An 18284-nucleotide genomic window follows, 5' to 3' on the forward strand; every position below is an offset into this window, starting at 1 on the left:
TGTCCGCTGCTCTGCCTTTCCTTTCTGCGCTTTTTTTTTCGTATCATGCCCTCTCTCACTCTTCTCAACTCTCACCATACTCCTTCTCTATCCCTCATCCGCATCTTCTGTTCTGTCTGTTTCCCTCTCTCGTCCTGCCTCGTCTCTCTCAACCTACTCTCACTTCTGTGCATTCTCCCCCTAGTTCTGTGCTGTATTTCTTCTCTGCCTACTCTTTTTCTCAAGTCAAATCTGTTCAGATCCACTTACTCGCACTGAGACTTTCTGCTTTCACTCCGTCGGTAGATGGTGTCTGATCTGAAGTCAAGCTGGTTGTGAAGGTGTTTGAGCTATTCCCCACGCCCCCAGACGGAGTAACCATGGCTGCGGGCGTAGCAGCCTGGCTCCCTTTTGCCCGGGCAGCGGCCATTGGCTGGATGCCCGTGGCCAATTTGCCCATGCCAGTGGCTCCACCTGACATGAACAAACGGCAGGACGAGCTCATCATCCTAAATGTCAGTGGCCGGCGTTTCCAAACGTGGCGCAACACCCTGGACCGTTATCCTGATACCCTGCTCGGCAGCTCTGAGAAAGAGTTCTTTTTCAACGAAGAGACTCGTGAGTACTTCTTTGACCGTGACCCAGATGTGTTCCGCAGCATCCTGAACTTTTATCGTACTGGCAAGTTGCATTACCCACGCTACGAGTGCATATCAGCTTACGATGAAGAGCTGGCTTTCTTTGGGATCATCCCCGAGATCATCAGTGACTGCTGTTACGAAGAGTACAAGGACCGCAAACGCGAGAACGCTGAGCGCCTAATGGATGACCTTGAGGACAACAAGGACAGCAAACTGCCAAACATGACTTTCCGTGAGACCATGTGGCGCGCCTTTGAGAACCCGCATACCAGCACCATGGCCCTGGTTTTCTACTATGTCACTGGCTTCTTTATCGCTGTGTCTGTCATTACCAATGTGGTGGAGACTGTACCGTGTGGCTCCATACCCAACCAGCGGGACATACCTTGTGGAGAGCGCTATACAGTAGCCTTTTTCTGTATGGACACAGCATGTGTCATGATCTTCACCGTGGAATATTTGATGCGGTTGTTTGCTGCACCAAGTCGCTACCGTTTCATGCGCTCTGTGATGAGCATCATCGATGTTGTGGCTATCCTGCCCTACTACATTGGCCTGGTTATGACCAACAATGAGGATGTGAGTGGCGCCTTTGTCACACTGCGAGTCTTCCGCGTCTTCCGCATCTTCAAGTTCTCACGCCACTCCCAGGGCCTGCGCATCCTGGGCTACACACTGAAGAGTTGTGCATCTGAGCTTGGCTTCCTCCTCTTCTCCCTTACCATGGCCATCATCATCTTCGCCACCGTCATGTTCTATGCTGAGAAAGGCTCTGCCTCTAGCAAGTTCACCAGCATCCCGGCCTCCTTCTGGTACACCATTGTCACCATGACCACGCTGGGGTGAGTTGTTCTCTTTCTAATAGTTGGGGTTTGGGATATCACCGTTCTGTTTACAAGAGTCTGTTTACTTGTTCCCCTAGACCAGAGGAACCAAAAACCGAACATTTAACATTAGGTCTAAGAAAACTGGCCCTGGATATCAATGAAGGTCTATAAAGGTTGTTTATATCGAATGGGTTTGTCTGATAATGAGTCTTTATAGATCACATATACACAGTGAAATTCTTTTCTTCACATACCCCAGCATGTTAGGAAGCTGGGGTCAGACATGATACAGTGCCCCTGGAGCAGAAAGGGTTAAGTGCCTTGCTCAAGGGCAGCCTGACAGTGCTGGGGCTTGAACCCCCGACCTTCCGGTCAGTAACCCAGAGCCTAGCAGTGCTGGAGTTTGAACCCCTGACCATCCGATCAGTAACCCAGAGCCTTAACCACCAAGCCACCACTGCCCCTGTATGGGGAAGGGTATTTAAGAATCGGTCTTGATGGACGACCTTCATATTCAGCTGTCTTTCAGGCTGTTTATGTCATTGGTCCTCTTGTATACACATGATATAAACTCTCCATATATAAACATTGAAGCCATCCTTCACTAACTAACACCTGTATTCAACTGTAATGTTCTTACGTAACTCTGAAATGTAGCAGTGGTGCACAGATGTTGAGTTTGTAGTTAACTTGTTGCCTTTGGGCTGACTTTATTTACTGTCAGTCATCTTCCAATTAATATTATTAGTGGAGTAAAACAAGCCGAAGGCCATGTTTATGCATCTCTTACAGTAAAACAAGCAGTAGGCACAACTCAATAATTCTTTATGGCACAGTATGTACTGCTTTATGGTCTGTGCCTCTTAAGTGGTTCAGCACAGAAAAGATAGAAGGGGAGAGATTGAGAGAGTGTGAGAGAAGGGGGAGGGATTTCCAGATCCACTCAGTAGGATGATAGGTTTTATGAGAGAGTGCTGGATTAATTAAGATTATTGGTTTATGAGTGAATAATTGAGGTGTTAGGTTTTATGACTGAGGATATGAGTCATGACAGATTATTGCTACCTCTAAACTGTTGAAGCTGTAAAACACGTAACTGGGTCATCAGCTGTGTGTACGTGAGTTTGTGTGTGGGCGTGTGTTTGTGGGTGTTATATATGCAAAGGTGCAGTTTGCCATGTCACAGGCAACAGATGAAATGTGCTTAAAGCAAAAGTCCACCCTGAAACACTTAAAAAAAAAATGTTTATCAAGAAATTCCTGAGATGTACGTAGAGATTCTGGTGCTAATATGTTGGTTGGTGCTGTATTTTTGTTATTCACGTGACGTGTTAGCGGTTGCATGTCACACTGATGTCACAAGGTTAGGGACATTACTGGCACAGTTACAATGGTGTTTAATAGGAAGGAAAAATGTAACTGATCTCAAACATAAAGGATAAATGTCAGAGTTTGCTGTTATCTCCTAGAAACAGAAGAGCAAACGCTTTGTTTCTTGTTCACCATTTTCCTGCGATGCTCACCATCCTGTTAATGAGAAATCCAATGTAGAAGTACTGGAGGCAGCAAAATTTCTAGAGTGCACTGCAGCTATACAGTGTGCTACAGCAGTATGGGCCACTATGACATATTTCTATTTTGAAATAGCGCAGGTCTCGCATCTCTGGGAGCATTGTTTTCATTCTGTGTTACAGTAGCTGCGTTTACATGGACAACAATAATCCACTCAATCCGATTAAGACCATACTCTAATTAAGAATCAACCATGTAAACAGCAATTTTACTTACCTTTATCTAATTAAGGTCATAATCGAAGTAAGCAATAATCTAACTAAGACAGGTGGAGTACTCCTGTTTTAGTCGCATTATGGACGTGTATTACGGACATGTAAACACCTTAATCACATTATGAACGTCGTGTGGGAGGTTTCACCGCATTTTGCGACAGGACACGATCACACACGGCAGTTTTATGTTTTACGGCGAACAAGAGAGTTCGGCTGTGTCCCAAATCGCATATTTTCCTACTATAGGCCTGTAGTGGGGAAAAATACGTGTATCTCGGCTACTATATAGACGGTAACTACGCGATTTGGGACACACCCACCGCTTCAAGCAGCTGTCTATTAGCACGTATAGCATGACAAATAATTAACTGCACTTAAAGCGTTCATAAAAAAATAAAAATAAAAACACCCAAAACTGTATACGGTACCATAACGAAGACGAACTGTGGCGCGGTGACGTAATGACGCGGGCTGTTAATCTAATTATGTTCTAAAACATGTAAAGCGGGAACATGACAGGAGTATTCTAAAAGCGACTCATGTAAACACCTTAATCACATTATTATCTTACTCAGAGTAAGGTCAATAATTAGATTACTGCTGTCCATGTAAGCGTAGTCAGTGAGACAGCAACGTGCCCTTTATTAGCAACAGCACAATCTTCTTTGCAGTGAACTGTGTAAGCTAACTATTAAAAGATATTTTCTTACTTTCATAGTTAATGGTCTGCACTTATACAGCGCTTTTATCCAAAGTGCTTTACACTGTATCTCACTCACCCATTCACACACAGTTACACCAATGGTAGCAGAGCTGCCATGCAAGGCACTAGCTTGCCATCGGGAGCAACTTGGGGTTCAATGTCTTGCCCAAGAACACTTCGGTATATGGAGTCACGTGGGCATGGAATCGAACCACCAACCCTACGATTAGTGGACAACCCGCTCTACCACCTGAGCCACAGTCACCCAGCCGCCTATAGTTGCGTAAGTACAACGAAACATACAGTCTTAAGCCTTTCTCCGGCTTACTAAAAGGAGCTTCGGACTCCAAATTCAGGAGGTGAGAGAGCTGGACGGACTAAAGGACTAAAGCACTGCTGCACTGGCCTCTTTAGGTGGAGATGAAACAAGGGCTAAGGCTGCATTCACGCCATGTCGGAATGACCATAATTACTAAATGACAACCTGGACGCTTTACTCGGAGCTGTTCACATCCTTGGACTCAGACATTAGATGTTAGGTGGTTGTCCAACTCTGTGCTAGGTACATTAAACTGTATTGTTTCTCTTTTGTTTATTTTCAGATTAATCTAGCATTACTAAGACATTAATAATAATAAATTATACGAATTAGTACACAGAAGTATTATAACTACTTAACTACATTTTACTGCTGAAGCCGCTGCTAATTTGAGTGTTTCCGCATGACGTTGCAGCGGTCAGGTGGTAGAAGTGGGAGCTCTTGAAAGAGCGCAGGTTAAATCCCACTATCACTGCTATTATCAGGCATTGTGGGTAATGCAGAAAGTCAACAGAATTTCATTACGAGGTAAATATTGGATGCCATTGAAGATCATATGTTAATCATAAAGATTAACATGCAAGACCTTCAGGGTGGATTTTTCCTTTAATAGTGTTATTGTCAGGTTTTGTAATAGCAGAAAAACATTTTTTCTGACTCTCGTATATAAACTATTACCATGAGTTTCTCTCTCTTTCTCTCACCCATCTTCTCTCTCTCTCTCTCTCTCTCTCTCTCTCTCTCTCTCTTTTTGTATGCGTGTGTGTGTGTGTGTGTGTGTGGTTTTTTTGGGAAGACGGCACTCTCCTCATCAATAAAGCATACTTTAGAGCTGTGTTGTTGTGACTAACAACATGCTCCAGAGCGTCTGCTGACAAATGTAAGCCACTAGGACATTTCCAAGCTGTTTGAGAGACTATATTAGAGCAGGGGAAAATAAATATCTGAAAATGTGTCTGTTCAGACAAAAACAGATTGTATTCACCAATTTAGAAGGTCACACATTGCTAAATGGTGAAACACTAGAGCAAATCTGCTTAGGACTTCCTGAATTTCAGCCATTAAGGCAAACATGAATCTTGCAGCAACTTTTCTGTGTATCTGCAGCCCTCACCATCAGTGTCCTCTCTCAGAAAGCCTGAAAAACAGAAATCATGGCCAAGAAATTAAACAGACTACAGTGCTGCCTACAGACTGACCTGATGCTTGATATCAGCTACCTTGATGACTCTCTTATGAGCTCGTATATTTAAGGCGTGTGTGTGCATTATAGTGGGTAAAAACGGAACAAGCCGCTTTACAACGTAGCAGTGTCGCCTTGCTTTTTCTTCTTGCAAATGAAATCAATTCCTTCCATTATCTGTACAAGCAATTTACATTCAGGGCATACACTGCATTTTTCCACAGCTGATCAATGCTCATCAAGTACGAGTAGTTAATGAACGTCAAGAGAGTGAGACTCAGTGATTTTTTTAAAATTGTAAATGCACCGCTCAACTCAGTCGTGTAGTAGCAGAAGTTCACTTCTCACCGTTCACAGATGCTGCTTTGAAAAGTAGACCAAGAAGCATCTTTAGTGATATTGCTATTGCATGTGTGTAGTTTCAGAAAGGAATCTGAATCACTGATCAGTGTCTCAGTTTAGGAGATCACTTTTTAATGTCTTTTTTTTAGAGTGGTTTTGTTTACATGTAAGAATTTTTGTCATTCAGAGTTTATTTCTATTTACTCTACATTCAGTGAACCGAATCTAAGTTTGCATGCACGCTGCATGTAATCTGAACAGAAGGTATGCATTTTGGATGATCAAAGTTATAACAACAGGGGTGGACACGTCAGTAACCCGGGCACCAGAGTATTTATTTATTTATTTAAAATTTTTATTCATTGCCTGGTGGACAAGAAGGTTCAGCAAAAGAAGTACATATCAGCTTAAAAAGAAAAAGAACACTAGAACTCGTTACCAGCGATGCCTCCGCTGCCAACATGTCTAGTCCTTTCAGGCAGTTGACCTTGCTGTGACGTTGACCCTTTATGAATCAATTCCAAAACCTAATCAGTTCATGTGCTGGTACTAATGATAATTCCGTATAAAATCCTACAAATCTGCTCTAAAGAGATCTCAGATGGATGGAGAGACAATCTGAAAACACAATGCCTCCACCACATGTAGCAGAGGCATAACAATCGTACTCTTTATAGACTTTAGAAAAAATGACATTTCATACATATCCATCATTAAACGATAGCGCAACTCGTTCTGATTCCAACTCGTTCTACGCTACATACCCAGCCACAGTCTGGGTGACCGTACAACTATCCTTTCTAGGTGGATTATTTAGTGTGTCTGGATGGCACACAGTCTTGTCAGTGTAAGGAATAATGTAAGGCATAGTATGTGGTAACACTGATAATACTGTACAAAATAAAAGTCCAAGAAAATAAAGATGCTTGCCAGACTCTAACAATATCTTTCACATGTGATGCAAGGACGAAACTTTAAAAGAGGATAATAATCATATACATACACTCACCGTCCACTTTATTAGGAACACCTGTACACCTGCACATTCATGCAGTTGTCTAATCAGCCAATCATGTGGCAGCAGCACAATGCATAAAATCATGCAGAAACAAGAGCTTTAATTTTGGCATGGATGTTGGTACCGGATGTGCTGGTTTGAGTATTTCAGAAACTGCTGATCTCCTGCGATTTTTACACACAACAGTCTCTAGAGTTTATACAGAATGGTGCGAAAAACAAAAAAAAAATTGAGTGAGCGACAGTTCTGTGAGTGGAAACGCCTTGGTGATAAGAGAAGTTAGAGGAAAAGGGCCAGAGTGGTTCAAGCTTCCAGGAAGGATATAGTAACTCGTATAATCAATCGTTACAACCATGGTGATAAAGAAAAGCATGTCTGCATACAAAACAACATCAACCCTTGTGGTGAATGGGCTACTGCAGAAGAAGACCACATTGGGGTCCACTCCTGTCAGCCAGGAACAGGGATCTGAGGCTATCATGAGCACAGACTCACCCAAACTGGACAGTTGAAGATTTGAAAAAAAAAAAATCACCTGCTTGTTATAGGTTTTATGTAAACATGGCAAGTGTTAACAAAAATACAAGCACTTTTCTTTACTCCTCCTTCTGAATAAGATACTAAATGAAATTTTTTTTAACTTATAATGACTTCTCCGGTTTCGAAAGTATTCAACCCCCTGAATAGAATCCCTCACAAAAGCACAAATATGCAAAACAGGTGTTGTCTGAAGCACAACTGATGCAGTTAATCAGGGGCTTCATTAGTCGCACCAGGTGTGCTTGAGCTGGAACATATGAAATATCTGAACTGGCTAGGGTGGAAAATATATTAAATACCTGGACAGGGCAGAAAAATGAAGCTATCAACGACTGCAACCAGATTTCTGAGAAGGCAGGTTGTGAAAAACCCTCAAGTGACTGCAAAAGACCTGCGGCGAGACTTGGTGGCAACAGGCACTGAGGTTTCAGTGAGCACAGTATGGCACGTACTAAACAGAGAAGATTTTCGTGCCAGAACTCCAAGACGTTCACCACTACTGAAGAAAAGTCGGCTCAAAACCATATAAATATGCCACAGAAGTTTAGGGATTCTGTTCTGTGGAGCAATGAAACAAAACTGGAACTTTTCGGCACGATGGATCAGCGGTATGTCTGGAGGAAGGATGAAGAAAGAACACTCTGTCCACAGTCAAGCATGGGGTGGCTCGGTGATGCTCTGGGGCTGCTTTGCATCCTCTGGCACTGGAAACCTGCAGCGTGTGGAAGGCACGATGGATTCATTGAAGTATCAGGAAATCCTAGGAAAAAACATCATGCCAACTGTGAGGAAGCTGAAGCTTGGGCGTCATTGCACCTTCCAACAGGACAATGATCCCAAGCATACCTCAAATTCCACCAAGGCTTCGTTGCAGAAGAAGTCCTGGAAGATTCTACAGGGCCATCTCAGTCACCTGACTTGAACCCCATAGAAAATCTCTGGTGGGATTTGAAGAAAGCGGTTGCAGCACGCAAACCCAAGAATATTACTGAACTGGAGGCCATTGCTCATGAGGAATGGGCTGCGATTCCTCAGGAACGCTGCCAGAAGCTGGTGTCTGGCTATGAATCTCATTTGCAGCAGGTCATAACAGCAAAGGGTGCTCTACTAAGTACTAAAGATGCTTGTCATGATGAGGTTGAATAGTTTTGAGACTGGAGAAATCATTATAAGCTGCATTTTCAGTTGAATTTGGGGAAACCTCTTGAAGCATTTGTTGTGTTGTACTATTTCAATTGTGTGTGTGTGTTGTCATTCTTTATTTTTCCACAGTGTGAAGTGTATATCACTTTCCCTTTCTTAGGATTCTGTGCTTTCTCTCATCTTCTTTCTTTGTTTTAAACACAGAGTGAGCCCTCATGTCAGGACAAAACACAGAGCCATGTCTTCTAACAAGTGAGCACTAAATTAAACATGCGCTGGTGTAAACGATACAAAAGAGAGAAAAACAGAGAGATAGATGGAGCAGGAGAGTGGACCTGATATACCTAATATAGCAGTTAGGACGTACATGTCACATGACGTACAGAGTCGTTGAGATATTCTTGTTTACTCTGTTGTATTTCAGTTAATTATTCATTGTAAAATAATCTATACAGGCAGCTGGAGAGAGCGCAAGAGATTAATCCTTCAATCATGGTCCCATATATCTGTAAGAATGAACATATGAGACCTGTGCTTTGTAGTGGAGATAGCAGCATATTTCATTATTATAGGAAAAGAATAAGACATGACAGGGCATGCTGTTACAGGAAAATAATCCACACCGGGGTGGTGTGATACAGCCTGATGCAACACGGACATGTTTTATTCCGTGTATGTAACCAGAGAAATTTGCCAACAGTTAATGAGCGACATGTCATGTTTTTTAACCATTTATTGTTACATTTAATATTTTGTGTCATGTAATGGTTTTAGAGAGATGGATGCAAGAGCTTTTATTTAAGAGACGGGGAGATAAATCCAAATCGTGAAACTGGGCTAGGACAAGAATCGTGAGCCACTATGCTATAAACAAGATCCAAAACCATGAAACAAAGAACGAAAATCAAACAGCTTAGTACAGAACAGACATGCGCACAATTCTTCGCCCTGAACAAAGACACACGAGGGGTTTAAATACCAAACGAAATCAAGGAGATAACACAAAACGGCTGATTACAATGATGACACGTAAGGGAAATAACCAATGACAATACAGGGGCGGAGACAAAACATAAAGAATAACAAAACACACATGTCAAAAATAAGCAAAATCACTGGAAACCCAGAAGTGCATGCCATCACGCTTTGGGCTGTTCATTACGTTTAGGGCATTTGGCAGACGCCCTTATCCAGGGTGACTTACGTTTATCTCATTTATACAACTGAGCAATTGAGGTTAAGGGCCTTAAAGGCCCAACAGTGGCAGCTTGGCAGGGCTGGGGCTTGACCTCCTGACCTTCTGAGCAGTAACCCAGAGCTTTTAACCACTGAGCCACCACTGCCCCATGTTCATGCGCGCTGAATGCAATGTGCAGGGATACACGTGACATTATGAAATCTCTCTGAGACAAGTTAGCTCCTGTTATCACTTACAGTGGATATAAAAAGTCTACACACCCCTGTTAAAATGACTCGTTTTTGTGATGAAAAAAATTAAACAAAGATAAATCATGTCAGAACTTTTTCCACCATCAATCTGAAATTACAACGTATAAACATTAAGTGGAAATAATCACAAACATTTTCTGGCTATGGGGTAAACTGGCTAGATGGAAGCCCTTTCTTATATGTTCTTTAAGAGCACGGTTCTCAAAGTAAGATCCAGAGGTGTGTGAAACATAGTCAAGGGGGTCTTTGATTTTTTTTAACATTTTGATACAGTGTTATCAAAGTTATACAGCTGACTATTATCAAAGTTTTGAGCCTATTTGACTGGTCACTTGGGAACCGTTATATTGAGAAATGATCGTTTTAGCTTGATGGAAATTTTATGTATGTATATAATCATGGTCCCTTTTCTGCATTTAGCCAATCTGATCAACCATTTTTCAATTCATTAAAAAAAAAGTTGATCTCATAATTCTGTAAGTGCTTAAATTCTAAGTGCTGCTGTGTGGAATCAGAGACGATTTGTGATGTAGCTTGAGCAGAAAGTGAGAGAGAGAGAGAGAGAGAGAGAGAGAGAGAGGTGTTTTTTTTTCTATTGGTAATGAGATGGAACTGACCTTTAGGCAGAGCTGCACATCCCAACTGACCTTCAAGAAAAACACATCTCTCCTCTGAGCTTGGGCAATCCTACAAATACTAGAGAGAAGCAGATATAATAGCCTTTTATCCTCCTCTCTCTTTCATATGATGGCATCAAGCACTTTGCTGCTTTTTATTTATTTCTTTTCCACAGAAACAGACTGACTGATTGCGGGTTTGCATGCGGCACAATGTCTTGTGTAAATGCAGCTCTGCCAGTGACCATAGGGACCGCCAAGTGGCATGAAAAGCAGGAATATGGGAGTGAGCGAGAGGTGAAGGGACAGCACAGGAAAGTAAAAAAATATAGGGCGAGAGATAAAAGTGAGAGACAGGGATAGGGGTAAAAAAAAAAAAAATCAGTTGGTAGAAAGGTGTTCAACCAGAATAATGCAGTCTGAATACAAATGGTGTGTGTGTGTGTTTGTGTGTGTGTGTGTGTGTGTGTGTGTTTGTGTGTGAGTTTGTTTTTATATCTTAGTGGGGACCAAATGTTCCCACAAGACTAGGAATATCTGACAGTTTTTATTTAGTGGCTGGTCCCACAGGGTTTTTTTTGTTTGTTTGTTTGTCTGTTTGTTTAACAAAAACTGCAGTTTTATGAAATACACTGTATTAACGGAGACCTATTTTTAAAAACATTTTACAAGATGTATTATAAGTCTCAGGTGTCCCCAGATTGTGTCTGTGAAGTTTCAGCTCAAAATACCCCGCGGATCATTTATTATACCATGCTGTAAATGCCCCTTTTTGGGTGGAAGCAAAAACACACTGTTTTCGTGTGTGTCTCTTTAAATGCAAATGCTGCTGCTCCCCGCCCCTTTTCCGGAAGAGAACAGCTCGTGCTACGTCAACAACACGTGCACACGTGTGTTGGACTGATTGAGTCAGTCTTAGTTCTTGAGGTGAGGGTTCAATAACGATTTGACCTATGACACAGGACATGACATAAGATGCACAAGTAGTTTGACAACCTAGCCGTAAATTCACAAAGCTATTCACGATCTGCTGCTGGAGGATCAGTCTCCTGCCAATACTGATCCAATTATCTAGAAAAAGAAACACAGTAAATGCCTTATTATTGCTGCCATTGGTGTTAGGTCTGTACACTATGATTTATAATGTGGGGAGTGGGGGGAGGGTTCTTTTTCTTTAATGGGTGTCAACACTTTTGAATCAGTACCATTCAAAAGTGCAAGAGTGCAAAACAATATATACACAGAACAAAACAAATACACAGGACAAAACAATAAATACATAGGACAAAACAATAAATACACAGGACAAAATAATAAATACACAGAACTAAACAAATACACAGGACAAAACAATAAATACACAGGACAAAACAATAAATTCACAGGACAATAGATTCACAGGACAGTAAATACACAGGACAATAGATACATAGGACAGTAAATACACAGGACAGTAGATACATAACACAGTAAATACACAGGACAGTAAATACACAGGACAATAGATACACAGGAGAATAGACACACAGAAGAGTAAACTGTATGTTATTGTGTAATGTAGCAGCACAAGTATGGCAGTAATACTGGCAGCAAAAATGAGTTCCATCGTATAAAGTGGCTGATGCAGCTGTGTAAAGTGCAGTATGCAGTAGTACTAAGTCTTACTGGGTTACGTGTTCGGCTACAGAAATTGGCGTTTCCAAATTGTCCGCAGTGTGTGAATGTGTGTGTGTTTGTGCCCTGTGACAGGTTTGCACCCTGTCCAGGGTGTCTTCCGCCTTGTGCCCCTAGTTCCTTGGGATATTGAGGATAATAATATTGTGGTAATATTGGTTGATGGTAGATCATGCCACTGCTTCTGCTAGTACTACTGTCTGACATCCACCAAAATGCATGAGCTCGTCACACATCAATTTAATTGTACAAATCAAGCAAGTGCTTGTATTTAGCATATTTCCTCATCCCCTGTTGTTTCAGAACAGTCCAATAAGCCAGCTAATTTGGCGTAATTATCTGTGAAAGTGAGATCACTGCATTGGTGAAGTCTCAAAGACAGCATTTCTCAAAGTAAGGAATACTCAATGCAAATGATCTCCTCTGACTGTTTTTTTCCCCTGAATGTTCTAAGTTTTTCCCACACTCCATTTTCTCCTTTCTGCAGACTTTGTCAGTGAAACAAAATGGTAGAATATTTCTTATTCTGAGCCCCAGCTTTGAATGCTTTTGGAATTTCAAGTCAGTCTCTCAATATTTTATCTGAATGGAAATGGAATTTGTCCTACTCCCCAACCAATCAGACGGCTTTGTCTGACCAGCTACCAGCTGCTAAAACACATGCAGAACTGGTCAAACTTTGCTTCTTTGCCTAAGTTATTTTTTTATCACTTAACTAAGTTGGCTTTCACCCTGGGCACATTTGCTGTTTTCCGAATCCGAGTGTGATTGCTCCTGACACGTTGGTCTTGTTTCAGACTTGTTTCAGACCTGATTCTATCGAACCCTGGTGCATTTGCGTTCATCTTATGTCATCACAAACGCGCATGGAGAACACAATGCAACTCACCATATATATATATTTATTATTATTATTTTGGTGCTATTATGCGCAGCAGATATTATGCACAGCAGTGGACCTCTTCTGTGTCTCACACAATTCCCTGCCACTAATGGTACACGTGTGTTCTGGAAACTAATGATGTCATCATCAACATCTAAAACACTGGCGCAGGTTACTTTACATCCTGAACAAGTGCGGACACGAGTACGAGTTGCGTTCTTATTCACGGGAATCACGGCTCAGTTCCAGTGCAACCAAACTCAGACCACCTCCTATAGGTAGTCTTGGGTTCTGTACTGTGGTGCTCTTCTCGGTCCGCATGACAGCTTTGACATTACCAATTTTTCATGCAAACCGTGCTCTGTTTCGGACTAAACTGCCAGTGTGAAAGCCCCCTTAATTGATCAATAAAATGGCTAAGACATTCTACGCTTATGCTGTCTGTGATGTAGCATTACTCTCGGGAGTTAAGAATCTGTTTCCATCTACTGGCACTTACTAGCTGGCAAAGGTGGTCTACCAGCTTGACCTGTGTTTTGCCAGCTGGTAGCTGGTCAGATTAAGCAGGATTTTCAGCGGGGGTGATTCTTTCTGCTCTTTATTTACACAATTACACAGTTAACATGAAGTCAGTTGACATGTCTGTGTTGTGATTGTATGATGGGAGACAATGAATGAGGTGGGTGAATGAACTTATATTCACTTAGCATATATCTATACTAAAAATCTGATATTTAGGAATAGCTGTTTCGTTAACAGTGATCCATTGTGTGTGTGTGTTTTTTTACATTGCTATATAGTTTTACAGGTGTTGGTGTTTAATCACTTACCACAGGCTTTACCTAACCTAATTTAACAGTGCAAACTGGCCATCTGGCAGGCTGTGAGATGTTTTTTTTTGTTTGTTTTTTTTTGGTCTACTGATACTAATTCTGATTTCCTAACAGTAATGCTGGATGGTTTTCATTAGTGGCATCAAGATGTATTTAATTCAAAAGTGTTTTTTTAGCAGCATATAGCCCACTGAATGCAGAGCCTGATGGAAGATCTTAGTGTGTGGGGGAGGACTGTGTTAAATAATGTAGGAATTATAGACTAGGAAATTTGTACACTAAACATGCGAGTAGAATTTAAATACCATATGTGTATATATTTGCAAGTGTGAAGGCATATTAAGCTATTCAGATTTGCTTATCATCCTTATTGAGGGCACACTCTCTGTCTGTCTGTGGTTTATCAATTTTTTTGCCTGTCTGTTAGTGAGCATGTGATTTCTGTACTTTTGACATTCATGTTACCTCCCCTTCCCCCCACACTGCTTGTGTGCATGTCCCTTTGTTCAGGTGCAATCCTGAACACTCTGCTTTTCACACTCCTTTCATCTGTCTTGTCATAACATGTGGTACCCCTATTTCCTATTTCTCTAAAGCCTATCAACACACACGCACACATGCACACATGCACATGTAGACTCACAAATGCATAGAATGGGAAAATATGGATGGAGATCTAAAGAACATAAACTGCCCCTCTTCCGAATGTAAATTGAAGGGCATTTCACCAAATGTACTACATCACAACAAAAGATGAAAAGGAGAAATGTGTATGCTCTTCTTATATCCATCTACTGCTTCAGAAATACTGCTTTTGCAAATCACTGGCCATGCCCTTTGTATGGGAGAATGCGAAAGAGTGGAAGTGGGAATGTGGGAAGGTGTGGAGGGCAGGATATGGGGCAGGGACTGGGAGGATGTGAAGTGGTATATGGAGGGCATGGCATGACATGGAACTGGGCAGGATGTGGAATGGGAGGATGTGGATGAAGGGAGTGGTGGGGTATGGAGGGCAGGGTTTGGAATATTGTTGCGGAGTAGAGTGGAAGAGTATGGAGTGCAAGTGAAGAATGAGACAGGATTGATATGAAGGTGTTAGGAGTTACAAATGGCAGGGTGTGGGGTGGGACTGGTAGGCTGTGAAATTGTGGGGCGTGGAGGGTGGGTTGTGGGATGGGACTGGAAGGATGTGAAGATGGGAGTATAAAGGGCAGGTTAATGGGGTGTGATTGGGAGGATGCAAAGTTGTTAGTTGTGTAGGGCAGTGTGTGGGTTAGGGCAAGGTATAGAATGAGATGGGGAAGATGCAGAGGTGTCATATAGTGGGTTATGAAGGGCAAGGTATGGGGTGTGATTGGGAGGATTTAGAGTTGTGAGGTATAGAGTGTAGGGTGTGGGATGGGATTGGGTGGATGTAGAGATGTGGGATGGGATTGGGTGGATGTAGAGATGTGGGGTGTGGAGGGCAGGGTATGGGATTGGGTGGATGTAGAGATGTGGGGTGTGGAGGGCAGGGAGTGGAATGGGATTGGGTGGATGTAGAGATGTGGGGTGTGGAGGGCAGGGTGTGGAATGGGATTGGGTGGATGTAGAGATGTGGGGTGTGGAGGGCAGGGTGTGGAATGGGATTGGGTGGATGTAGAGATGTGGGGTGTGGAGGGCAGATTGTGGGATGGGATTTGATGGATGTGGAGTTGTGAGTTATGGAGGGCAGCTGTGTGGGATGGGATTAGGTGGATGTGAAATTGTTGGGAATGGCATGCAGGGAGACAGATGGAACTAGGATAATGTAAAGGAGTCAAGTGGTTGAGAATGGAGGATAAAGTGCAAGATGGGAGTATACACACGTGTGGAGAGGTGGGGTATGCAACAGGAGTGGATGTGGAGAAGTAGAGTGTTGGGGTACAAACTGCAGGGTGTAGGATTTAAAGATGGGGAAGAACAGACTTATAGGGTATAGAGTTTTTCCCTCTCTTTCCCCCCACATCATTCGCATAGTTATAAAATTGTCTTTGTTTGTCTGTCTCTACCTCTGCATGGCTCTCTAGCTCTGTTTGAGTCATTAAGACAAAGCACCAAAACTTTCTCAGTCTTAATGCTGCCTTCCATAGAGGCTTGTCTTTTATATCCTGACATTTTCTAAGAGTCTTTGTTCTCATACCTCCTCCTATGGCTGATCCCAGATCCTTTCATATTTCCTTTTATTTATTTAAATTGTTTTGTTCTGTGTCAGTGTTTTATGTAGGCCATGCTTGAATAGCTTAAAAGCACAGTTTTTTGGCAGTTTGATCAGAGTACCTGTTTCCCTTAGGCTGTTACTTCTGCAAGAGAATGAGAGGGGACACAGAGAGAGAGAGAGAGAGAGAGAGAGAGAGAGAGAGAGACAGAGACATTCACAACCACCTTGTCATCATAAAGCTGCATAATTACATCAAGGTTATTTCACAGAACATTAGTGCTATCGTCAGATTGATAGTATAGTAAAGATCATTAAAATAATATTATATGTCAGCCATGAAAGTCTAATTATATGCTGGTAGGAAATTAAAATGTAAGCTTTATATATATGTTTTTAATTCATTCATAAATATGGGTTTGAAACTGGTCATCATCATGAATGGTTCTACATGACTAATCTCTGGATATCACTGACACTTCCTTCAAAATGAAAAACATCTTTCAAACTTTTTAACCTCTTCAGAATAAATTAGATGTGGTGACTAATTATATAAAACAGCAGAGAATGACACATTCATAGCTACTGTACATATCTTATACATATTTTATATACAAAATTAATCATTATACATTTTTTATGTGCTAAAGTACTACATATTTTATACATCTTTTTTTTCTTTTTTTGGAAAGAAACGGTGATCGAATGAGAAAAGGACTCATTTTAATGAAAAGGTCATGGAAAGGTCACAGAAGCCGATTTGTATTACATAATATTTTGTCATTTGTTAACTCATTCACGTCTTTGTCGAGACACCCGGAACCAGAAGGAATAAATGAATGTGTGTGAAAGTGAAAGCAGGTGTGTGTGTGTGTGTGTGTGTGTGTGTGTGTGTGTGTGTGTTTACGTTTGTGTTTTCCTTGACATCAAGGTCAGAGTTAATGATGATGGCTGGATAGTATTGTGGTTTGTTTATACATGATGCTCCTCGGTTTGTGCAGATGGTAATGGGATTGTTTATTTCCCTGTAGAAAAAAAACACAGGAGCCAAATTCCTCATCTGGTGTCTTATCACAGAGTTACAGCAGAGCTCTTCCATCCTGGGGGATGTCATTGCTCCTACTTTCATTCCATATCTATTGCCTCCACTTATTCTCTTATATCTCAGACTCATCCCTCATATACACTTTCAGCCCTTTGCCCTTCCAACATTGTGGGCCATGAGGAGGCGCAGCACCAAACACAACTTTATGTCGCTGAAATATGTGTGTAACTCTGATATTAACACAGGCTGTAGATAATATTGCAATAATAGAGCTGTCAAAAAAGAGAAAATGCGAGTTCAATTTACATTCATAATTGGTTTTACTCTAATAGTAGCAACACAATAACATACCAAACAAAATGTTCTGTTTTTCTTTTGGACTGCAATGCATGTACAGTATGTCACAAAAGTGAGTACACCCCTCACATTTTTGTAAATATTTGATTGTAACTTTTCATGTGACAACACTGAAGAAATGACACTTTTCTACAATGTAAAGTAGTGAGTGTACAGCTTGTGTAACAGTGTAAATTTGCTGTCCCCTCAAAATAACTCAACACACAGCCATTAATGTCTAAACCGCTGGCAACAAAAGTGAGTACACCCCTAAGTGAAAATGTCCAAATTGGGCCCAAAGTGTCAATATTTTGTGTGACCACCATTATTTTCCAGCACTGCCTTAACCCTCTTGGGCATGGAGTTCACCTTGTGCTCCTCCACCTTCCGTTTGAGGATGCCTCACAGATGCTCAATAGGGTTTAGGTCTGGAGACATGCTTGGCCAGTCCATCACCTTCACCCTCAGCTTCTTTAGCAAGGCAGTGGCCGTCTTGGAGGTGTGTTTGGGGTCGTGATCATGCTGGAATACTGCATACTGATCATGCTCTGCTTCAGTATGTCACAGTACATGTTGGCGTGCATGGTTCCCTCAATGAACTGTAGCTCCCCAGTGCCGGCAGCATTCATGCAGCCCCAGACCATGACACTCCCACCATCATGCTTGACTGTAGGCAAGACACACTTGTCTTTGTACTCCTCACCTGGTTGCCGCCGCACACGCTTGACACCATCTGAACCAAATAAGTTTATCTTGGTCTCATCAGACCACAGGACATGGTTCCAGTAA

At 41.8% G+C, this 18284-nt stretch overlaps 1 protein-coding gene across 2 annotated transcripts in view; it reads left to right on the forward strand.

Moving 5' to 3' along the window:
* The first annotated feature begins 302 nt into the window (after positions 1-302).
* The window catches only part of kcnd3 (potassium voltage-gated channel, Shal-related subfamily, member 3), a 157180-nt gene continuing 139198 nt past the window's right edge, over positions 303-18284 (forward strand). For both annotated transcript variants that reach the window (XM_053625356.1, XM_053625357.1), the window contains exon 1: positions 303-1462. In XM_053625356.1, coding sequence (XP_053481331.1) covers positions 360-1462 — 1103 coding nt within the window. In that variant the 5' untranslated portion in view covers positions 303-359. The remainder of the gene's footprint in view (positions 1463-18284) is intronic.

The sequence above is a fragment of the Ictalurus furcatus genome, chromosome 5 (genome assembly GCF_023375685.1).
Source record: "Ictalurus furcatus strain D&B chromosome 5, Billie_1.0, whole genome shotgun sequence".
Lineage (NCBI taxonomy): Eukaryota > Metazoa > Chordata > Actinopteri > Siluriformes > Ictaluridae > Ictalurus > Ictalurus furcatus.